The 25,271-nt window shown below is 34.8% G+C and overlaps 1 protein-coding gene across 2 annotated transcripts in view; it reads right to left on the reverse strand.

The window, feature by feature from the left end:
- Uhrf1bp1l (UHRF1 binding protein 1 like) overlaps positions 1 to 25,271 on the reverse strand; it is a 67,715-nt gene that overhangs the window by 9,401 nt on the left and 33,043 nt on the right. For both annotated transcript variants that reach the window (XM_042693398.1, XM_042693399.1), the window contains 13 exons: positions 25,063 to 25,154; positions 24,005 to 24,194; positions 22,909 to 23,049; positions 21,577 to 21,747; positions 20,055 to 20,235; positions 17,035 to 17,118; positions 14,368 to 14,550; positions 13,466 to 13,584; positions 9,349 to 9,490; positions 8,704 to 8,894; positions 4,575 to 6,076; positions 4,143 to 4,318; positions 656 to 798 (listed from right to left, as the gene is read on the reverse strand). In XM_042693398.1, the coding sequence (XP_042549332.1) occupies positions 656 to 798; positions 4,143 to 4,318; positions 4,575 to 6,076; positions 8,704 to 8,894; positions 9,349 to 9,490; positions 13,466 to 13,584; positions 14,368 to 14,550; positions 17,035 to 17,118; positions 20,055 to 20,235; positions 21,577 to 21,747; positions 22,909 to 23,049; positions 24,005 to 24,194; positions 25,063 to 25,154 (3,315 nt within the window). The remainder of the gene's footprint in view (positions 1 to 655; positions 799 to 4,142; positions 4,319 to 4,574; positions 6,077 to 8,703; positions 8,895 to 9,348; positions 9,491 to 13,465; positions 13,585 to 14,367; positions 14,551 to 17,034; positions 17,119 to 20,054; positions 20,236 to 21,576; positions 21,748 to 22,908; positions 23,050 to 24,004; positions 24,195 to 25,062; positions 25,155 to 25,271) is intronic.

Consider the following 25,271-nt stretch of genomic DNA (forward strand, 5'->3'; position numbering starts at 1 on the left):
AAATGCAGTTATTGTATTCAATATATATTATGTAAAATATGAACTACACAATTGTGGGCAGGAACAGGAGGGGTTAAATGGAGTAAAGGAAGGAGTGACACAGTCCGAGAAGCATTGTACTCATTAACTGACTTATGAAATTATAACCCCTTTGTACAACTTAATAACAATTTTAAAAAGAATATTTCACTAGATAATAAGTGCTTAAAAGAAAGTAGCAATATATTTCCTTTGTAGAAAGCTCCACATTAGCCAATTATAGTGGTTTATTCCTTTAAGTCCAGCACTTGGGAGTCTGAAGCAGAAGGAGGCCAATCTGCATTATATAATGAGGCCCTGACTCAAAAATAAAAATCTCCTTCTTATAAGGATTTGCCTTTGCTTCCTCCTTTCCACCAAGGAACTAAAATGTAATTCAAGAACCAAAGAAAAACAGACCCTCTCTATGAATAAAAACAAATTAGAAAAGCAAAAATATAGGAAAAAATACTTCATCAAGCAAGAAGGAAACATTTTTTCTAGCGTAGGAAGAGCAAAGCAATTCATCTACCATCTAGAATTCACTTTACATATTTATGTCTTAAAACATGTACATATCAAATATGAAATAAAGTTAGTGACTTCTTTTTTCCCATGAATCCCTTTAAATGATTACCAGGTCGTCATGGGCTTCTTGAGCACCCTCTGAATTTGTACTAATGGCATCTGGAGAGTTTTCCCCGTAATTTTGCACGTTTGCACTGGCATTCATACACTCTGCTGGGCTCTGGTAATTTGTAGTCGAGTTCTTTTTAATTCCTGAAACACAAAAGTAAAGTAGAGCCAGGTGCTGGTGGCTCATGCCTATAGTCTTGGCTACTCAAGAGGCTAAGATCTGAGGATCATAATTCAAAGGCAGCCCAGGCAGGGAAATCTATGAGACTTTTCTCCAATTAACCACCAAAAATGATGGAAGTAGAGCTGTGGCTTACGTGGTAGAGCACTAGCCTTGGGCATAAAAGTTTAGGGACAACATTCAGGCTCTGATTTTTGGCATACACACAAAAAAAATAAAGTAACAGACTGAAATCACTTTCATACAGGATCTAACAATGTCATGTTTATTTAATCAAAACAGACTATCACTTCCACTCATGATTGCTTAAAAGCAGCCGGCAAAAAAAAACCAGATTATGGTTAGCTAGCAAATAATGAGAAATCATTTCCTCGAAGACATAAACTTAGTATGAAAAGATCTCACAATGCTGAACACAGAAGTAGCTGGGGTCTCCTGCTGTAGCTACAGTGAGGTTCCCCTACCTGTCCACACTGAACAGTTCCAGTCTGACCACCTCATTTTTCTCTTCAGCATCCTATAACAACTCCTAACCATCTATTCTAAGAACTTAACTCCATGCTTATTAATGTGATTATTTTCCATTCCTATCTATCTCTGCTGTACTTCAGTATTTCTCAAGCTAAAAAGAAAACAAAATTGTGTCTATCACATAGTAATCCTTTAAAGTGATCTATCATAAGCAGAATTGTTAGAAAAGCCAAAAGACCTAAAAAATAGAAGCCTCAATTATTTTATTAACAGCCATATAACTGGCTTTAGCTTAGACCTTGCAAACAAGCAGATGCTTACTAATGTATCTATTATTAGATGAGAGCACCTGGGAAGATGTACATATATACAATGGTGGTACATGGAGCTAATGGAAGCACCTTAAAGGGTCTTTCTCCCAGTTGGGGGTTTTCCAAGGCTTCTTTGATAACATCTTTTTGCTAAAGTGATTAGAAAGAAAAAGAGTTTTCCAAACTCAAGAACAAAATTCAAGATGGAAAACACTATCAGTACAGAAACTAAGAAGTGTAGTAAACACAAGCAAAACACTGGAAAAAGTTAGGATCAAATTACACACTGTAATTAATTTACACTGTAAGTAATGTTACGTTACCATAGTAAAGTTACATAAATAATGTTATACTGTAAGTAACATTAAGGATTTAAAACTAGCCTTACAGTAGTAACAAGCAGTTATAAGGATTAAACTAGGAAAATGGCATGTGTTTAGAATGGTATTTTGCCTATAGAATAAACTACAGATGGACAAGAACAGATGTGAGGAGACTACATAGGAGCTGGTGGCCCAGCTACGTGTCTGTGTGTTCATAAGAATACATACTCATAAGTAGTATGCATGTAAATATACAAATACCTGTTTGTAACTGGTATATATGTATGACACACATGTATATAAAAATACAGGGGTGAAGGCCTGGAAGTATAATTACTTATGAAATAGGGAATGTAATCAAGGTAGACTAAAGATGATGTTAAAATGTTATCTTCAGGGCTGGGAAGGTGACTCAGTGGTAGAGCGCTTGCCTTGCATGCATGAGGCCCTGGGTTCGATTCCTCAGCACCACATAAGCAAAAAGAAAAAAGCCAGAAGTGGCACTGTGGCTCAAGTGGTAGAACGTTAACCTTGAGCTGAAAAGCTGAGGGACAACGCCCAGGCCCAGAGTTCAGGCCCCACGACTGGACCAAAAAAAAAAAAAATGTTATCGTCAAAAAAACAGTTTTGTAATCTAGAAATTTTCATATTATCTGATGTTTTTCTTACAATGAGAGTATTCATAGATTTTCCATAAAATTAAGACCAAAAAAAAAAAAAACTCTGGGAAACTCTTCCCAATGAGTTATCAGTTCCTAACATAAGAAAATAATTAAGAATTCAAGAATACCAGGAATGCATAGCATTTAAATGTTATATATAAAGTCAGTATGTTTCAAGAACTTACAAATAATACACTCCTGCAATCTATTCTAAGACAGTAACTAGAAAGTTGTAGATAAAATTTATAAAACAGTGCAATTATTGATAGCATTTTTGAACTGTCAAAAATTATATGCAATTTAAAAACTCCACATTAAGGAAATGCCTAAAGACCACAGTATTCTTATGTCAAATTTATGAAGGCTTAAAAACATTTTTGAAGTGATTAAAATAATATTAGGTAATGCTTACCAGTGATAAAGATTATAAAAACATGTCTATAACATAATAAAAACTACATATACACAAGGTTCTTAGAACTGAAGATATCTCGAAAATGTGACACTTTGGTATGATTTTATTTTCTAAATTAGAGTTGTGTTTTCTAGGTTTCTCACATTAAGTGGTAGTTATTTTTATTACTTAATACAAATAAGCAAATCACTACACTTTTTGTGGAAGAGTAGGGATATTTGCCATAGGAATAGTTTTTGAAATACATATGGATCATAGGACAGAAATCTTATTAAGAAAGGATTTGATACCATAAGGGGACAGGCAGTAACTAGAGCTATCAATTCTAGAGCTGTCTAGGATAGTTTTTATAACTCATAATAATTCTAATACTATGTACTATAATGCTATGCTGAAAAGGAGGTTGCCATGAATTACCTGTACTGGGGTCAGATTGGGGATTTTTTTTTTTTTTTACATGTGATAAAAATCATTCCCTGAATCTAGAGAACCAGTATAGCATAAACTTAAAAGTTTGAACTTTTTCAAGCCCCATGACCGACAAAAAAGTAAAAGAACCAAAAGTTTGAACTTTTAAGTTAGACTGGCTAACAAATCTGTCTCTGCTACTTCCTGGCTATATAACTTTCAACCAACATTGTATGAGTTCCTATTTCAATTCTTGCTCTTCTTTTCTGGGCAATTGTGGTTTCCTTCAGAAAATAATTATTGTGCCTATATTTTCAGAATTTTCCTTATGTTTTACCATAGAGGTTTCAAAGTTTTAGGCCCTACTTAAAGATATTTGATCGATGTGCAGATGATTTTTGTACAGAGTGAGAAATAAGGATCTGGATTTAGTCTACATGCTGCATGCAAATAGCCAATTAGTTTGCCCAGAACCATTTGCTGAATATGTGTGTGTGTGTGTGTGTGTGTGTGTGTGTGTAGCTTTAGTGTTGGTTGCTTTATAATCTAAACGTACAAGTAATTGCTGAATGTCAGTCATAAAAGACAGGAGTTTCTGGCTAAAGAAAGCATGAGAACAACTATTAGTAAGGTAGTGTAAGGGCGTGTGTATAAATAAAATAAAGCTATTTACATATTTAAATATATAATAAGAAAATTTAAACTTCTCTGCTTTACCTTTTTCCAAAAATATCTGACTATCACTTCCATCACTTTCTAACAACTGTTCTTCCAGTATCATGCTGTCAATTGAAATAGTATCCAAGGAGATTTGGGAGGAGCTTCTTTTCATGTTCTTATAAGAAACACAGAGTGGAACCTGGTTGGGTGGGCAACGTTCCTTAGGTTTTCCACTATTAAACAAAATTAACAGAAAATTATTACAAAGAATTTTATCTTACAAATTAAATAAATATAATGTAGTTTCCACAGTTTTTAAAATTTAATGTATAAGTTCAAAGAGTTCTCAAATTTTCAATAATCTACTCCTTCTAGCAACTCTAACAATGTCATACTTTTTAATGAGTAAATGCCCTCCCCAAAATACATCCATATGTAAATATACTCAGCATAACAAAGAAACACCAAATTTTAATAGCATGTTGTTACCTTAAAGATGACTGAGGTTTAAGTGTTCTAACTGTGGATCCTTCTTCTTTACTCATTTCCAGGCTATCAGGGAGTGAAGATGCTTCTGGAAGCAAATCTTCAGCTTTGAAGATCGACTCTATGGTTTCATTTCCTTTATTAGTTAAATTATTTGAAAGCATGTTTTGACTACTGTCATTACCAAATGATGGCATTTTTGATCCTTCCCTGTAGTTCAAGACATTACTTGAATCTGCATGAGATGAATCCTTTCTGTCACTTATTTGTAATCCAATTTCTCCTGAGCCACTCTTGTAAGTAAGTCCACTACTTTCATCTTCACTTATTTTCCCTAAATGCTTATCTGATAAATACTCCAGAAAAGAAGTACCTTTCTGCAGATTTGTATCACTAGCTGATTTAAAAAGCAAAGAATCCTTTAAAGGGACATGACTAAGATCAACACTCATAGACCTGTTGTCTGACATATGATTAACAGTTACACTTCTTATTTGATTTATACCACTACTAAATTGTTTTCTTTTGGAAGATAAAAATTCTCCATTTTCTGTAGGCAAGTAATCAGGAACCATTGGGCTCACACTTTCAGAAAGAGGTGACTTAAGAGTATTGACATGATCCACTGGATGTAGCAAGAGAGCTAGTTCTGCACTTTTAAGTAAAACACCAATACAAACAGATGTCTGGCTAGCAGGACTGCCAGTCACAGCTTCCACATCTTTCCTTAAGTTATCTGAAAGGAGAATAAGTGATTCATGTAGGAAAAGTAGCAGCAGATATTGGTAGTGATTGATCTGCAAACTAACATGTTTATGAACATGAACCAAAACATGAATATCTGCATCTGATGATGAAGAGGAAAAGCTTATAAATGTATCTGATGAAGGTTTCTGACCACCATCTGTCAAGGGCTCAGATTCTGTACTATAATACTCTTTCAAGAGCTTCTTCCGCTTCAGTCGGCCAGCCAGATCACTAGATTCACTTTGGGATGTATTTAGAGATACTTGATTACAATTCTGCAGCTCTTTTTGTGACTCTGCATATCTTGTTGGTTGACAAATCCAGAAAGATAGAGGGAACGAATCTACAAAACTTATTGGTCTTCCTTTCCCACTTTTCATGCCTTCATAATCTATCCAAAATTGAGAAAAGTGTACTGCCCAAACATCCATGGCAGCAGAAGACTTAAGAGTATATTTATTCAACTCAGGAGTAATATTTCCTTTATACACTTCATGCATTTTAGTATCTTGTTCATGAGCATGTCTCTGGAAAATTGGATGTAGAAGATGAAAACTGTCAGAAGACTTAGGGAAGCGAGTGTAAGTTTTACTAAAAAAATCACAATCTTTGAAGTCTTGAAACAGAGCTTCTAGATCAGAATGTCGACAGTTTGGACAGTGCCTTGTATTTGTGGCAATCATTTCAGAACTCTGAATAGAAAGGGTGTGTGGTTGATCTTGATGACATTCAGATTTCATTTCGGAAGGAATGACAATCTAGAAGGTAAAAAAATTACTCCAGTCCAACTTATAAGCCCACATATCTTGAAGATAAAACAAGCTCATGACTTAAGAATACTATTTCTTGACATGTTCTCCACAAATATTTTTTTCTTGCCCAGGCATAAAACATGATCTCTCTTTCAAATCTTTTACAAACTGAGTTTAAGAAAACTACAGGATTGACAACTAAAAATAAACTTCAAAAATAAACATGAGGGGGACTGGGGAGGTGGCTCAGTGGTAGAGTGCTTGCCTTACATGTATGAGGCCCTGGGTTCTCAACACCACATAAGCAGAAAAAAGCCAGAAGTGGCACTGTCAAGTAGTAAAGCACTAACCTTGAGCTGAAGACCTGAGGCACAGCGCCCAGGCCCAGAGTTCAGGCCCATGACCAACAAAAATAAATAAACTAAATTTTAAAAAATGAATAATGTATATAAAATACTATAAATCATAAATCACAAATAAAAGAATACATTTAAGTTAAATGACTTTTTACTAATTGTACACATAAAAAATGCCAGTTCTGAAAAATTCATTTTTTAAAAGATATTTTAACTTCAAGTATTTCAAGAGATGACTTTATGAATGAATGAAGTGACTATAACAGAATCAGTTTTCTGGAAGAAAACTTAAGAAAATAACCCTAACATAATGGCTCAAATTACTTTCTATACTAATTCTCAAGAGATAATCCAATCTTCAAAAATATTCACATCAAGAGTTCAAAGTGACTTGACTTACTACTATTCATACTCAAAAAAATGCAAAGATCACTATATAATTCTAACTTAGCAAACTGTATGTTAGAAAATATACCAATTAAAAAGAAGAAAGAAAATATACCAATTAATACAGAATTCTATAAAAATCTTTCATAGAACGAAAAATTCCTGCTCTACAATTTTTGAGTTTTACTAACATCATTTCACAGAGAAAATATTAAAGGTATACAGTATATATACCGATATATACAAACAATAGGCCTAGAAATCAAAACTGTCATCCATCTCCAACTCTGCTTTTATTTGCTAAACTAGTTTCTTGGGTTGTTGTTGGTTTTGTTTTGTTTTGCAAAAGAGCATTTTGAGCCAGGCGCTGATGGCTCATGTCTGTAGTCCTAGCTACTCAGGAGGCTGCAATCTAAGGATCATGCTTCAAAGCCAATCCGGTCAGGAAAATCTGTGAGATTCTTACCTCCAAGTAACCATCAGGAAAGTGGAAGTGGCACTGTGGGCCACAATGTTAGAGCACTAGCCTTGAGCAAAAGAGCTCATGGACAGTGCCCAGGCCCCGAATATAAGCCTCATATAGCAGGAAGGAAGGGAGGAAGGGAGGGGAGAGAGAGGGACAGGGACAGGGAGACAGAGAGGGAGGGGAGGGAGAGAAGGAAGAAAGAAAAAGGAAGGAAGGAAAAGGAAGGAAGGAAGGAAGGAAGGATTTTGGTGGGTACCAGTGAATCACACCTGTTAATTTTAGCTTCTCAGAAGGCTGAGATCTGAGAATCAAGGTTTGAAGCCAACGCAGACAGCAAAGTCTGCGAAACTCTTGAATTAATTAGCTAGAAGTATAGTTGTGGCTCAAGTGGCAGAGTGCTGGCTTTGAGTGAGAAAACTAAGGACAGTGCTCAGGCCAAGCCCCAGAACTAGTAAAAACATAATGAATAAAAGACTAATGAAGAGAGGAAGAGGGAAAAGAAATAATCATAATATTCAATATACATATTATGTAATTAGCAAAATCAAGGAGATGGGTGAAGTTGGGAGGGATGGAGAGAACAATTAAAAAGGAAACATTGATTAACTGACACGCTGCATTCTAACCCATTTGTACAACTAAAGATAATAAAAATGTAATCTAAAAACCAGTTTTTATTTTAAACTTCTTTCTTTTAAAACTTAAATATGCATACAGTTCAGATTATTGACTAGCTATATAACAAAATAAAATAAAAAACCAACTTTCCAGCTGGGCACACATGGCTCATACTTATAATCCTAGCTACTCAGGAGGCTGAGATCTGAGGCTTATGATTCAAAGCCAGCCTGCAGAGAAAAGTTCCTGTGAGACTCTCATCTCCACTTAACCACTCAAAGACCAGAAGTGGACCTGTGGCTCAAAGTGGTAGAGAACTAGAGTTGAGCAAAAGAACTCAGGGACAGAACCCAGGTCCTGAGTTCAAGACCCACAACCAACAACAATAACAAAAACTTTCTATTTTCTTGGAAACTAATAATAAATAATGGAATAAATGTAAAAGAAATACTGCTTATCTTATTTAAAATTTTTTTAAGTTTTATTGTATAATTTACCTTTCTCAGAAAAACATTTTTTTACCAATTCTGAAGTAGAAAAAAATTGCTAAATATTAAAATTTTGACTATAGCTTTTGTCCAAATGGATGGAAAGGGGGGGAAAAAACAAATCATGAGTGGAGAGAAGGAGTCTCTTACAGTTTCTATAATTGAGAATCAAACTATATCTGAAATTTCAAAATAAAAGTATCATGAGGAAGTCATTTTCTATCTGAACATCTATCTTATATCCTGAAAATTATAATGCATTCCACTTATCTTCCATATAAATGGTTCCGTGCTCATAGCCACTTGTTTATGTAATACCTTTAGCATTAATCCATCCACTCGAATATCAACATGCTCATCAGATTTTGAGTCATTCAACTTGTACACAGTCATGAACTGATTAAGGCTCTGTTTTAAGTCCAGAAGAAATTGATTCAGCCATAGAATGCTTCTTTCATCCACAGTAAATTGCAGTGCATTCAGCTGGCTATACAGGTTAGGAGATGGAACTGTGAAGAAAAGAAGTTTTTCAAGTATGAATAAACAAAGCAGCCAGGCACCAGTGGCTGACGCCTGTAATCCTAGCTACTCAAGAGGCTGAGATCTGAGGATCAAGGCTCAAAGCCAGACCAAGCAGGAAAGTTTGTGAGATTCTTGTCCTCTATTTCAAAAAGCCTGAAATGGACTGTGACTTAAGGAGAAAAGTGTTAGCACTTCGTCAAAAAGCTCAGGGACAGTGACCAGGCTATTGAGTTCAAATTCAAAGACCAGCACCAAAAAATAAAGAATGCCATAAAAAGAGAAGAAAAAGGACATATGAACAAATAATATCAGTACAAATGTTGTATTATGGTTATGTTCTATAAATTGTGATAAGAGTAATTTTTGTCTTTCATACTTACAAAACTCCAAAACTTAGCAAAAATAATTGATAATACCAAAATAAATAGTAAACTCTCTTACTGGGAAAATCCTTTCCATCTGGATAGTAATATTCTGTGAATTCTATGTAGACAGCTGACATTTCTTGTGGAAGATACAAGGATTTTTTGTTGCAGGAAATCATACTTTTAGGGGAAGAACGACATTGTTCTGCTGTAGAGACCTGAAAAAATATCTATGTTAAAGTAGTACTACATAAAGGCTTTTCCAAAGAATTTATTCATCTTAGACATTTTCAAGTCTTGTAAAGCTATTTTAATCATCTGTCAATGGTTAACTACTAATGCAAACTTGTATATTTAACTTCATATTATATAAAAATAATATCCACCAAATATTTAGAAAACACTATAATCATTTTGGATCTTTATCAGTTACAAAATTAAGCTTTGTACAATATTCCTTACAATTTTATTTTGAGCCAAAAGGAAAAAGAAAATGACAATAATAATAAATGGCAGAGTCAAGATGTAGATTTAAGTCCTCAAGACCAGAATGCCTCTCCATGGAAGCTGGGAAGGTAGCTCAGCGGTAGAGTTCATGCCTTGCAAGCATGAGGCCCTGGGTTCGATTCCTCAGCACCACATAAACAGAAAAAGCCGGAAGTGGCCCTGTTGTAGCTCCAGTGGTAGAGCACTAGCCTTGAGCTGAAGAGCTGAGGGACAGCGCCCAGACCCAGAGTTCAGGCCCCATGACCGGCAAAAAAAAAACAAACAGAATGCCTCTCCAGAATGTGCTTTATAATAATTCACCATAACTTCTCTATTATTATGAAAACCAATAAAGTATTTAAGAGTTTCAGGAAAGGAAGAGTAGTATTGATTGCACATTGTGAATGTACTTAATTTCACTGAATTGAAAATTCTGTCATATACCGCAATAATTTTAAATATAACTGTAAATGGTTCTGTCAAACAGATTAATCTCTTATTTTCCAAAAGAACCCTATTTAAAAGGTCTAGTTTCTTTTTTTCACTCTACTTCTCAAACAGATAATTTATATAATTATATTGAAAATAATTTTTCCAAAGTTTAAACAATAAAATTTTATCTAATTCATTTCTTTACACTAATTTACAAGGCCCACCTATGGACCTCAAAGTTTTTTTTTTAAATGTTTCTTTTTTCTTTTCTTTCTTTCTTTCTTTTTGTCAGTCATGGGGCTTGAACTCAGGGCCTGGGCACTGTCCCTGAGCTCTTTTGCTTATGGCTAGCATTCTACCACTTTGACCCACTGCTCCACTTCAGTTTTCTGTGAGTTAATTGGAGATAAGATTCTCACAGACTTTCCTGCCCAGACTGGCTTTGAACCATGGTCCTCAGATCTCAGCCTCCTGAGTAGCTAGGATTACAGATATGAGCCACCAGCATCTGGTACAACAAATGTATAGATTTCTCATATTAAGAACAATACTTTTTCCATGGACATTGTTTCATCTTGTAATAAACATTCTATCTGTATCCTTTATAATGTTAAATCACATTCTTACAGTACATAATTTTTTGGGGGGTCCAGTCGTGAGGCCTGAACTCTGGGTCTGGGCACTGTCCCTCAGCTCTTCAGTTCAAGGCCAGCGTTCTACCACTTGAGCCACAGCGCCACTTCCGGCTTTTTTCTTTTTGCTTATGTGGTGCTGAGGAATTGAACCCAGGGCCTCATGCATGCAAGGCAAGCACTCTACCACTGAGCCACCTTTCCAGCCCTACAGTACGTAATTAAAAAGCCTTTTATCGCATGTAAAAACTAATTCTTTTCAATTATGTGTCTCATTTTAATTCTCCTTTCCCTTACTAGAATTAGAAAGAATATTCTCTCTCTTCCTCTCTCTCTCTTCATTTATTTTTGGAGACAAGCCTTCTCATATAGTCCAGGATGGCCTAGAACTTGCTATATAACCCAATCTAATCTAACCTGGAATTCCTGATCTTCTTGCCCTGTCTCCCAAGTGCTGGAATTACAGGCATGAGCCACCACATATGGCTCAGCCTAATTTTTTATTTCTACCACTATTTTATTTTTAGTGCATGTGTGTATGTATGTATGTGGAGGGGGGGATTCGCTCTCTTTTTCTTTCTCTCACTGGTGGTCTGAGGATTGAACTCAGGGCCCTGCCATTGTTAGACTCTACCACTTGAGCTATAGCACTAGCCTCTATTAACACTAGCCCCTATGAGGTTTCATTACTCTCAGAAATATGTTATTATGAGTGATTCCTGTTCCTCATTAACGTATGATCTTACTTAAGTCTAAAACATATATACCGCAACAAAATATACAACAAAATATACTTTAAACATGCTGCATTATAAAAAGAGAATATAAAGAAAGAATTAATTGCACAATGAGAAAATAACTTAAATCAGGGTTACTCAAAACTGACACTATTAGTATTTTGGGTCAGATAACTTTATGGAGAGAGTCTTGCACACTGTCACATTTTCAGCAGCATTGCTGGCCTTTTACCCACTAGATGTCAGCAGCACTCCTTTCAAGTGTGACAAACAACTTTGTTTTGTCACTCTCAATGTGACCTGGGGCACAATGGAAGCTACTTTTCAGATAAACCTACAGGCTTATCAAAAGCTAGTACAATTTATAATTTTTTTTCCTGTCATGGGGTCTGAACTCTGGGCCTGGGCGCTGTCCCTCAGCTCTTCAGCTCAAGGCTAGCACTCTACCACTTGAGCCACAGTGCCACTTCTGGCTTTTTCTACTTATGTGGTGCTGAGAAATTGAACCCAGGGGCCTTATGCAAGGCAAGCACTCTACCACTGAGCCACCTGCCGAGCCCCCATTTTATAAATTATTATGTCTGAAATCTGCTGAGTTTTGTTGTTGTTGTCTTATGCAGGTCCTGGTTTGTCATCTCTGAGCTTTTATGCTCAAGGCTAGTACTCTACCACTTGAGTCATAGCTCCACTTCTGGCTATTTGGTGGTTAATTACAGCAGAGTTTCACAGACTTTCTTGCCAAGACAGGCTTCAAACTGCGATCCTCTGATCTTAGCCTTCTGAGATATCATGGGTTATCAGTGCCTGGCTTAAAATCTGTTACTTTAAAAAAGGTTCACAAAGCCATGCATGGTGGCATATGCCCTATAATACCAGTACATGTAAAGATGAGGGAGTAAGATCGCCAAGTTTGATAATACACTCTCTCAAAAAATAAATAAATAAAAATAAACTGGGACTCCTCTTTAGGGCTCCTGTCTTACCACTTTCATAGTTTTCCTTTGGCTTTCAAATGAACTTTTCTCTTTGCTTAAAAACAGACAAAAAAAAAAAAAAACCAAGAAACAAAAAACTGGTTTCAAATACAGTAACATTAGACCATTTTGTAAGATTATAGCCCACATAAGATAATGAAAATGAGGGTTTGTAGCGATTACATTATGTACACAATATGGTCAATCCATACTAAGTTTAATAAAGTGGAAAAGGAATTTTAGTTTCTCCATAGACAACTATATAGTAAGAAATTTGATCACAAAAGGAGTTCTGGCCTTTGTCCTTGTTCCTTTGAGATAACTAGGGCTTGTCATTTCCTATTCATGTGTGCAACTGGTAATTTCTGACATCAAAATGACTTTGGTGGGGATGGTCACATTTGATAGTCTTATTTGTTTGGAGGAGGTGGAAGGCTTCAAGTCATTTGCTATCAATCTATTCTCATGCTGAGTTCAACTACAAATTTCAAGCATATTGTCATACATCTACATGTAGTGCTGGAGTTTGGGCTTCATAAATGTTAGGTGAGCTCTCTACCACTGAGCTACCTCTCAAACCCTAAGTTTAACATTTGGAACCCTTCCAGATTCTGCTCTACACACTTTTTCCTATGTTTGGTTCTTATTTATATTGCTTCCTTATAATAAAACCATAAGTATGGTAGATTTTGGGATATGAGACAACTTAGAGAGTGCTGGCAGCCTCAAGTAATGTGTCCTTGTCATTAAATTTTGGCTAATTAAGGTAACACCTTAAACAAAGATTCATGAGCTGATATTATCTATCCTATCTTATTGAGTCATTTTACAAAACTAGTCAAGTATGTTTAAAACAGTGGCATTAGTTGTTAAAGTTTCTTGTAAAAGACACTGAAAGTGTTCACGAGATTAATTTAAAAAATAAAACATACCTGGTATATATTGAAATCTGCAAGTCTAACCACAACGGAACTAGACATAAGCTTAGCTTTTGATTGTTGAGATAATACTGAAGATGTTCTAGAACTGCTTTTCAGAGTAGAATCCTTCTCTGTAGGAAACAAAAACTCTGTTTAATTTATTACAAAATTCTTTTTTAATAGATGCACTTTTGTTTTTAAGAAAGCTGATGGAAGCTTGGGTTGTTCATACCTATAATTTTAGACACCTAGGAGGCTAAGATCTGGAAGATCACAGTTCTAAGCCAGTCCAGGGGAAAAACACTCAAGACTTCATCTTCAATTAATCAGCAAAAAGCTGAACTGGGAGCATGGCTTAAGTGGTAAGAAAGTCACCCATGAATAAGAAAGTAAGCCAAAAGTATACAAAAGCCTCTGAGTTCAAATCCCAGTCTTGGCCAAAAAAAAAAAAAAAGGCACTAAAAATGTAGGTGAACACTAACTTCTCACGCAAGAGTGTATATATGGAAATTCTTTATAAAAATCATACAGAAATACTGCTCTTTTTTTTGGTAGATGGCCTTGAACCCTGATCTTCCAGATCTCAGATAGGATGACAGGTATGAACTACCAGCATCTAGCTAATTACTCATATGTAAACAGAAATCATATTTTTCACACATCCAAGTTACTATTTTACAATGTTAAAAATGACAGATCTATGAGTCATTTATCAAACTGAAAATTTCTTTACTCCAATTGGTTATATTAAGTGTAAAAGTACATACACCTATGTTGTTCTGGATAAAGTATACAAGATCTTTTGACCTTAATCAAAAATAATACTTTACAGAAAATACATTGGAAAACACACACACACACACACACACACACACAAAATTAGGTAAATGCTATAATGTTAATAAGTAAAATACCTGTTTGTGTGTGCTGGGGAGAGGCATGTGTTGGGGATTTAGGAGGTGAACCTACATTATGGTCCTTTACAGCCTGTTTAAGCATTTCCACGTTGCACTCAAACTCATGTAACAGTTCATTGGCCCATCCATTTTTTGTCTTGGTTGCATCACTAAAATACATCCAGTGACTACAACTGTCTCCTGTAAAATGAATAACATCTTTTCACTGACAATGTACAATTTCCATTTATTCTCTCATAACAATGCTCTGAATGAACTTTGGTCAACTTTTCAAGGTAATCTTTACTCTTCCAACAAGCTTACAGTCTTCACCTACTTCATTTTAAAATGAGAGCAAGACATTGAGAACAGAGGAAGAGAATGCCAAAAGCAAGTGATCTGGAGAGCTTTCTATCTAAAATCATTTCTGATGGAAGAGTACTCAAAGTTTCAATTCAAATCCACAGGACAATCTTCACTAGAGGTTAAATCATCTGTCAAGCCTTCATTAGATAGAATCTCAGAAAATAACATCGAGGCATAAAATCCTTTCATCAAAAATGAATATAGAATTAACTTACATAGAATTAATCCTTTAATTTATTAATTAATCCTTTTAACTAATATAGAATTAATCCATAAAATGGATAAAATCTAATAAGAAATCAACAGAACCTCTCAAGATAAACTCAGTCATAAAGAGATACACATGTTTGGGAAAGGAAAATACAAAATCAACATTAACTTTCTTTGCATCAACTAAGGAATGTGTTCATAAAAAGATTATGAAAAGAAAATCTACCGTGACTGAAAGTCTTATCTTCCAATATATGAATGATTTCTACAGCTATAAGATTCTAAGAGTTTGTAAGTATCTTTCTTATAAAATGCTTTTAAAAGAAAATCAAAATAAATAGTACAACTTTGTGTGCATGTGTGTATGTATATATGCACACACATGAGTATAGGGGTTTTTTTGAACTCAGGGCCTCGTGTTCTCACTCAGTTTTTTTGTCCATTGCTGGCATTCTATCACTTCAGTCAAGCCTCTAAACTGGCCTTCTACTGGATATTTTGGAGATGAAGTCTCAAGAATTTTATCTGCCTTAGCTGGCTTCAAACCTTGATCCTCTGAATTTTGTCTTCTGGGTAGTTAGGATTATAGGTATGAGCCACTGGTACCTGGGTCTAACCATTAAATTCTGTAAGGTAGTGTTATAGAAATTATAAAACCATTTGGTAGGTAGCAATATGAATCTGAAAGTATCTGTATCTTTTCAAAGCTATGGAAAATTTGTTATGTTTTTGTTTTTAGTCTTTTCCTATTGCGTAAAATTAAAAAAAAAAAACAAGACCATATACTATCAAAAGGCAGAGATGTGTGCTGAGGCTAAATTACTTAATTTGGTTATAAATACTCATATATTTTCTATTTTTATTATTTGAAAATAAAGAACCTATCAGGATCACATCTTACAGATGAAATTTAGAAAATATAAGTGAAAATGTTCCTAAATTTGTATAATATACAAAATATCATGGAAAATTCAAAATATTAATAACTTGCTTTTGCCACATACAAAAATAGTACAAATATGTGTTAGGTCTTGTTATTTAGAAAATAATTTCTCTCTCTCTCTTTTCTTTTTTTTCTCCTTCTTTCCCTTCCTTTTTTGGTGCTTGGAATTAAACATGGCTTGGGGGCTGGGAAGGTGGCTCAGTGGTAGAGCGCTTGCCTTGCATGCATGAGGCCCTGGGTTCGATTCCTCAGCACCACATAAGCAAAAAAAAAAAAAAAAAAGCCAGAAGTGGCATTGTGGCTCAAGTGGTAGAGTGCTAGCCTTGAGCTGAAGAGCTGAGGGACAGCGCCCAGGCTCAGAGTTCAGGCCCACAACCGGAAACCCCCTCCCCCCCCCAAAAAAAAACCAACATGGCTTGGAACATTCTAGGAATGTACTCTACTACTAAATACACCCATACCAAAATCAATCAATTTATTTTCTTTCCTCCCTTCTTTCTCTTTCTTTCTTTTCTTTCTTTCCTTTCCTTTTTCCTTCCCCACCTCCTCCCATTTCTCTACTTTTCCCTCCCTCCTTTTCCTTTATCATAATTCAAAGAATGATGCAATGGCTAAAGCCTATCTATAATCCCTACTACTCAGGAGGTTGACATCTGAGAATAAATCTTTAAAGTCCATGAGACTCTATTTCCAGTTAACCAGAAGTTAATTGGAAGTATGACTGGTAGTATGGCTCAATATAGGGTCAGCTATGCTTGAAAAAGTTGAGCAAGAACACAAAGACCCTGTTCAAGCCCCAGTGTCCACAAATTAAAAAATAAAATGATTAGACAAGAAAAACAGAAAGAAAATGTGCAATACCTGAACAACACATTAAAAAGTAATGTACTGATATAAAATCAAGACATTGGACATATACAGAATTCACTTAAAAACTGTCCATTCCTAACAAATTTAGTTTCTAACAATCTACATGAACCTCAACATAAATTGCATAAGTATTTTTTAAGGCAATTCTATTTTCTTGGTAAAATACCATAGAAGAAAAATAGTAAAGACCTTTTTACTCCTTAGCAAATTAGATTAAAACCAAAGAATTAAAAATAACAAATTGAAAATGTCCATATCAAAAAGATTAACACATTTAAAGAAATAGTTATACATACCAGCTTTATGATAAGGATAATAATCTATGGTCAACTGTGTAAAAGAGAGTTGCATGGCGCCTCCAGTAATACGTCTGTTTGATTCTGGAAAAAGAAAATGATGAGCCTGAGAAATATTAAGCAAATATTATGCAAATGTCAAAAACACTTAATTTACCACTGAAATGTTTAAAATAATTGGGATCTAAGTAGTGGTGATTTTCTTTTGTCATGAATAATACCATCTAATTTGTATTCGTTGAGCTTCTATCATTTGATAGGCTCTAGTCTAGAAGAGAATACAAAAATAGGATCTAAGCCCACAAGAACTGACAAATGATAGTACTAGAAATTTTATATTTACAATACTTAATCATATTAATAATTTTAAGTTTTTAGGCATACTTACTCATTTCATTTTTATAATTCCAAGAAATATTATTATAATACCTACTTTCTAGATCAGAAACTGAGGCAAAAAGAGGGTAAATAGAATAAGATCATAAAGCTAGTTCTAAGTGATGAGCTGGATTTGAACCCAGATAATCGTATTTTTAAAATATAACTTTATTGTTATTATTAAGGTATTGTACAGAAAAGATACCATTTTATAAGTCAGGTAATGAGTACAATTCTTTTTGGACAATGTCACCCCTTCCTTCACCCTGAACCTGAAAATCTTTTTTCTTTTTTTTGGGTCCGGTCGTGGGGCCTGAACTCTGGGCCTGGGCGCTGTCCCTCAGCTCTTCAGCTCAAGGCTAGTGCTCTACCACTTGAGCCACAGCACCACTTCCGGCTTTTTTCTTTTTGCTTATGTGGTGCTGAGGAATTGAACCTAGGGCCTCAGGCATGCAAGGCAAGCGCTCTACCACTGAGCCACTTTCCCAGCCCTGAACCCGGAAATCTTAACCACTTCATTATATGCATCATCCTGCCTCTTTCCAAACAGGAATATATACAATCAGGTAAGTTGTCAAAAGTTACATAGTAATCAAAAGTCAACATAAATCAGTATAATGCCAACACAAAAATCAAATGCTTAAAACACCATGAACAATTTAACTGTAAGTAAAAAAATATAAGCTAGAAACAATGTATACATTGCCTATATTAGTTAACCCCAATTCATCTCATTTACAATCTTTTAAGATAATTCAGTATTTTTTAGATTTTATTAAATTAATATGATATGTACAGAATATAATACACAACAAGGGATATAATAATGCATTAGCTCGGTTTGCATCCAAATGATCTTTTGCAAACTTATGAAAAAATATTTCATAGTCTTTTGGAAAAAGCCTTGTCCAAAGAGTAGAAGTGCCTACAGACCTGTAAAATACGGAAAATAAAATACAGGGATTTCCCCTTTAATAAAATCCCTCAGTTTATTCTATGAGGGAATAATGAAAAACAAGGAATGTAAAAGAGATCAGAAATTTTCTAAGTAAAAACTTCTTTTTGCTCAATTTTATTACTTTGATTTGTTTTAATGTGTTTGGATTTTCCTTTCAAACTAAAGCAGAAAATGGCACCAATAATCCAAATGACACACAAGCTAAAGAAACAACAAATCTCTCTGCAAACCCCAAATCTTAAGCTATACCCTTCTGCCTTTTTATTTTTAGCTGATTCCCAGCTGCCGTGTCTACTGCTAAGTAACTAAGACTCATAATTCACTTTTTTGGTTTTTAGAAAGTACAAAGAATTCATGATAGAATTGATTTGGGTCAAATACCTCTATCTATTTTGGGGGAGAGGGGTGGTCAGTCATGGGGCTTGAACTCTGAGCCTAGATGCTGTCCCCTCAGCTCTTCAGCTCAAGGTGAGCATTCTACCACTTGAGTCACAGCGCCACTTCTAAATACCTCTATTTTTAAAAAATCATTAGCTTATTTTATAATCAAGGTGCAAAAGTCAAATATTTCTGTTTCTCTTTCAACGATCTTCACATTAAAGCCAGATGCTGTTGGCTCATGTTTGTCTGTAATCCTAGCCTCTCGGAAGAGTGAGAGCTGACAATTACAGTATGAAGCCATCTTGGACTGGAAAAGTCAGTGAGACTCTTATCTCCAATTAACCACTTAAAAGCCATAAGCAGAGCAGCGGCTCACATGGTAGAGACACCAGCCTTGAGCCAAAAAGCTAAGAAACACAGAGTAGGCCCTGAATTCAAATCTTAGTACCAATGCATCCATGCACACGTGCATATGTGCACATTTACACATGTGCGTACACACACAAACATAAACACACACAAAACCACCAAAGTCAGAGAAACATTATTCTTGAGATGTCTACCTGCTGAATTTCCTCAACACTAGTGGGCCAGGGATGCTCCATGGCAGAAGAAACAGAAAGGCACAATTCCTAGACTAGGGAACCACAGATTTTTCAACATAACCAAGAACAGCTTCCTGTATGCGTATGTCTGTAACGTTTGAGTAAGTAAGAGTTAAAAGGAGGAAAATGAGGAAGAGAAGTAGGAAGAAGAAAAGGAAGAGGAAAAGAAGGAAGAAAAAAATAAATCACACTGGAATTTAACATCCTAACCAAATATTTGTAGGGAGAAGGGCAGAAAACACAAACGTTAAAGAGCCACATAGTTCTGTTGGTGCACACTCATCTAGAAATGGGTAATCATAATGCTGAAAACACGTGTGAATAATAGTGAGTAGAATCTTTGTTAAAATTTATAAATTTCAAATTTACAAAAAAGTTAATACAAAGACAAATCCAAGATATTTTATTCAGCAGTCATCTATTTACTAAACTCTTATTTTTTAAACAGAATTTTACAGTTAATTACTAGTAGCCTAACACTTAAGCTTTAAATACAAACTACTAAGACCAAATAAAATTTTATGACAGCATAAAGCTTCAAATTTTGCCTTTCATTTATTTATCTATATATATGGCAAAACAATAAAAAAATTACCCTAAATACGTATTACATATTATATGTAAAATATACAATAAATTCAGTTTTATCGTTAATTCTACAAAGGCCAAAGTATTTTGAAATGAGCAAATTATATTACCTTTTTCTTTCGCATGAATATCATCACAAATGTGGAGATCTAGGTGAGAAATCACTAAATGATGGGAGGTTTCTTTAACATCAAAGTCACTGAAGAGTTTCACAATTGCATCATTCAGATCAGGAGCACTTGGAGTCTGTGGTGTCTTTACTTGCTGAGTAGATGGGGCTACTGTAGAGCTCTAGAAAAATTCAAAACTGCATTACCACTGCCAAGTTACATACTAGAAATTTCACACCAAAGCAAACATAAATATTTGCAGTAATAAAGCCATTAAAAATGTAATTTCTTTTGTATCAATAATTGAGTTCCCCTAATTTTTTTTCTGAATTACAGTAGAAGGAAACTAAAAATTAGTCAGACACTGGTAGCTCATGCTTAGCCCTACTTACTAAAGAGGCTGAGATTTAAGTATCCTCAATGAATTCAATCCCACCAGGAAAGTTGATAAGAGTCTTATCTCCAATTAGCCAAACAAAAAGCTGGAAGTGAGGTATGGGTCAAGTGGTAGAGTAACAGCTTTAAGTAAAAAGGCCAAGCAAAAGCAATAGGCCCTAAGTTCAACCCCTAGTACCAGCACAAAAACATTTTTAAACTTTGCAACTTGAATATGAACCAAGTAGGTTTTAGTAAATGCTTACGTTATAGTCACATACGTATGATTCTAAAAACAAAAAGTTAGGGCTGGGAAGGTGGCTCAGTGGTAGAGCACTTGCCTTGCATGAGGCCCTGGGTTTGATTCCTCAGCACCACATAAGCATTTAAAAAAAAAAAAGCCAGAAGTGGCGATGTGACTGAAGTGGTAGAGTGCTAGCCTTGAGCTGAAGAGCTGAGGGACAGCGCCCAGGCCCAGAGTTCAGGCCCCACAACCGGACCCAAAAAAAAAAAAAAAGTTATTAACTACTATAGACAACTTAGTTGAGTATTAGTTTTAATTCTATTTTTGTGTGTTTGTGTGTGTGCCAGTACTGACATTTGAACTCAGGGCTTAGTTGCTATAACTTAAGCTGTTTTGTTCAAGCCTGGTGCTCCACAATTGGCTCTATAATTTCACTTCTGGCTTTTTCTGGTTAACTGCAGCTGGTTATATCAGATGCTTTTATGTCAGCAGTAAGTCTGGTGGTGCTTAGTAAAATGTTCCAAACAAAAACACTAGGCAATATTAATATTTCTCTATACATAATATATATATAAACTTGTAAGGCATCTTATCTTATAATAAGAAATTTAGTTTTAGCTGAGTACCAGTGGCTCACGCCTGTAATCCTAGCTACTCAAGAGGCTAAGAGCTGAGGATCATGGTTCGAAGCCAGCCTGAGCAGGAAAGTCCTGAGACTCTTATCTCTAATTAAACACCAGAAAATCAGAAGTGGCACTGTGGTTGAAAGTGGTTGTGCGCTAGTCTTGAGCAAAAAGAGCTCAGGGACAGTGCCCAGATCCTGAGTTCAAGCCCATGACCAACAAAAGAAAAATAAGTTAAACCACTTACATGTAAAGTTTTTTATGTTAATTTACACCATACCTGTGTAGGTTCAGGAGCCATACTTTTCCTCTGTTCTGTAGATCTTTCTATTGCTTCGCTAAGAGATTTTGCATATTGTACCATAGCCTTCAACTGAGAATCCGTTAAAACCCATAATAAATCATCCAATATTAGAACTAACTTTGTTGCTATGACATTGCAGTCTTTTAACTGTCAAAAAAAAAGTATTGACAAAATTAAGACAAAAATAAAACATAATACACTTGTATTTTTTAAAAAGCTTAAAGTTTATGACAGAATTACAAACAGGTATGGATAATTATTTCATTTAATAAATACTTTTAACTCCTAGTGCTAGATATAGCAGTGATAACAAAAGAATGACAAACTCCTTATCTTAACCAATACAATTTATATAGCATATATATATATATATATATATATATATTTGCATTTATACTTGACAAATCATTTAATTACAACTAGTTAAAAACTAAAATGCTCTTTTACCCACAATTCAGAATATCTATGTTAAGTACCAAACTTAAAAATGCTTTCACTTTTTATTATTATTTGTGCCTGGTTATACAAAGCTTACTGTTGAGTCTTTAAAATGCCATGCTTTCAAAAAAGTTATCACCTACAAATTAAATTTCACTGCCAAGCTTAGCAGACTGTCATCTTCTAATACCTTAAAATACTATTTTCCCTATTTATCTAAGTAACTAATTACATCTTTTCTTTTGTGCTAGTACTAGGGCTTGAACTCAAGGCCTGGGCACTGACCTTGAAATCTTTTTCTCAAGGCTAGAAACCTACCACTTGAGCCACAGCTCCACTTACAACATTTTGTGGCTAAATGGAGATTCAATAGCCTCTTGCTCAGATTGGCTTTGAACCCCTATCCTAAGATCTCAATATGGATAGCCAGGATTATGGCCATATCTTAAGATTGTTGGTTATCAATAATGAAGGCTTTGATATTTATTCCTGAAGATTAAGTAGGAGAAATAAAATTACTTTTCTTCTGTTTTGCTGTATGATAAAAGTAAATACTGTACTTACAAGCTATACTCCCAACCCAAGAAACAAAATCATAAAACAGTAAATGTTCAGCAGCCATTTGGCTCTGAAAACTCTACTCAATTTATTAAGAATAAAACTATGTAGCGATTACATATGAAATGAAGAATGTTATAATTAATTATACTAGCTTTCTATAAATATTGTTTGAGGTATTTCATCTCCCTTTACTTGACATTATTTTAATATACCATTCATATTATGTCAATACTTCACCCAAAATGTTAAAGTGTTCTGCCAATTCTAATAGGCAACAAATAAGTCTGAAAGGTAATTTAGTTGACTCACTCTTCTTTTAAGTGTGACTCTGATTTTTGATTGATTAGTTATTAATCGAACAGGAGCACACATAATTTCAAGATGTGAACTTTGGGTGGCATCCGCCTCTATTCGAATCATCTGCCAATTCATTTCTTTAAATGTCAAAACCTAAGGAGAACACAGAGATTAGCTTCACATAGGCAAAGTAAAATAAGAAAAATATACATTCATATAAAAATAAAATACTATCTTCCCAACTAATTTTCATATTCTATATATTCATCAAATTGCATTTAATTGTATACTTCTATCAAATATATGATCATAATTATATTCATCATTTAAAAAATTACACATTAATACTTTTATTCTAAGACATTTGACACAAGGTATAAAAAGCACTTGAATCATGGCAAAAATGTACTATAAATGTAATGTATTTTAAGACATTTTAGTTTTGTAAACTCAAATTCAATAAAGCGAATTACACTGTTTTTGTGGTTTTTTGGTCGGTCATGGGTCTTGAACTCTGAGCCTGGGTGCTATGTTGGGCTTTTCAGCTCAAGGCAAGCACTCTACCAGTTGAACCACAGTGACACCTCCAGTTTTCTGGTGATTAACTGGAGATAAAAGTCTCACAAATGTTCCTCTCTGGGCTAGCTTTGAAACATGATCCTCTCAGATCTCAGCCTCCTAGAATTGTAGGTATAAGCAACCAGTGCCTGGCATGATTATTTGATTAAAAAACACTTTTGTGGGCTGGGAATATGGCTTAGTGGTAGAGTGCTTGCCTAGCATGCATCATACCCTGGGTTTGATTCCTCAGTAGCATAGAAACTGAAAAAGGCAGAAGTGGCTCTGTGGCTCAAGTGGTAGAGTGCTAGCCTGAGCAAAAGGAGCTCAGGGACAGTGCCCGGACCCTGAATTCAAGCGCCGGGACTGGCAAAAAAAAAAAAAAAAAAAAACCTTTCCTTTTGCAGTACTAGAATCAAATCCAGAGCCTTGCACATACATGCTACGCAAGTTCTCTATCACTAAGTCCTCAGCAGTAAAATATAACTATTTTAAATATTTTTATTTAATTCATTACTAAGACATTTTAAAAAAGAAAATGAATTTTTACCTCTCCTCTCTGTGGATCTTGAATACGAGTAAATCTTAAATCTCCATGTTCCCAGTTTGCATTTACACTGTAGATCCTTAGCTGAGAAAGTTCAAAGGATGCATTGAAGGCTTTTGCTCCTATTCTGATGACAATAGAATTTACAGAAACAGTAATTCCCTCAACTACTTTTTCAGCAAAGCCATATTCACTAAAAAAAAGAAAAACAGATACAATGCATTAAAGTCAAAGAAAAAAAAATTATAAATACACATATTTAAAAACATTATAAATACATACACAAACCGCCTTAATAGTATATTATTCATATTTGTTAGAAAAAGAACAAATCTGTTTCTATTAAAACAAGAAACTGATTACATATAAATTATAAAAATGTTCCTTTCGTCAGGCACCAGTGGCTCACAGCTGCAATCCTAGCTAACCACCAGAAAACCGGAAGTGACACTATGGCTCAAGTGGTACAGCACTTGCTTTGAGCTGAAGAGCTGAGGGCAGCACCCAGGCCAAGAGTTCAAGCCCCATTACTGACAAAAAAAAAAAAAGTTCCTCTCAAGCCAGGCTTAGAGACATGTAATCACAGCACTTTGAAGGCTAAGGCAAGAGAATCACCTGTTCAAGGCCAGTCTAGACTTAAAACAGTGATACCTTCTTGTGTTCCAAAGAAAAGTATTGGACAAAATGTACAAGATTTTTTTTTAGTTTACTAGAATTAATATCTACAGCTATTCATTCTCAAAAAGCCTTAGTCAATTAGCATCTATAAAGTAAATGAGAGTTCAATTCGTAAGAAGGCTACAGAGTCCAGCTGGAGTGTAATATTATAATTTAAGATCAGAAAAATTATACATTCTCTAATTCAATTCAACAAATTCCATGTGAATGAAGCTTAAACACAGAAAACATTAGTTGCAGTCTTACAGGGCTCACAAGTAACTGAAATAGAAATGGTCTGAAGTTAACATTTTTTATTTATGTCCTGTCACTTTTAGTAATAGAGCTGACTATAGAAAAGAATACCCTTTTGGCAGTCACACAGATTAAAGGACATACCTTACCTTTGTCCTGAAGCAGTTGCAATTGGTGATGGACCATTTGGAGCACGGGGCTCTTCACATGTACTCATTTCCATTATTACTTTATCTAAAGACTAATAAAAATGTTTTTTTTTAAAAGTAAATAAATAGGTATTTTATTTTATGTGTATTCATGAAAGTAGTCAGACTATTTTCTCTTTTGTTTTTTTAGGAGCAAACTAGTTCTAAAA

The sequence above is a fragment of the Dipodomys spectabilis genome, unplaced genomic scaffold (genome assembly GCF_019054845.1).
Source record: "Dipodomys spectabilis isolate Male_0828 unplaced genomic scaffold, ASM1905484v1 ptg000163l, whole genome shotgun sequence".
NCBI classification, from domain to species: domain Eukaryota; kingdom Metazoa; phylum Chordata; class Mammalia; order Rodentia; family Heteromyidae; genus Dipodomys; species Dipodomys spectabilis.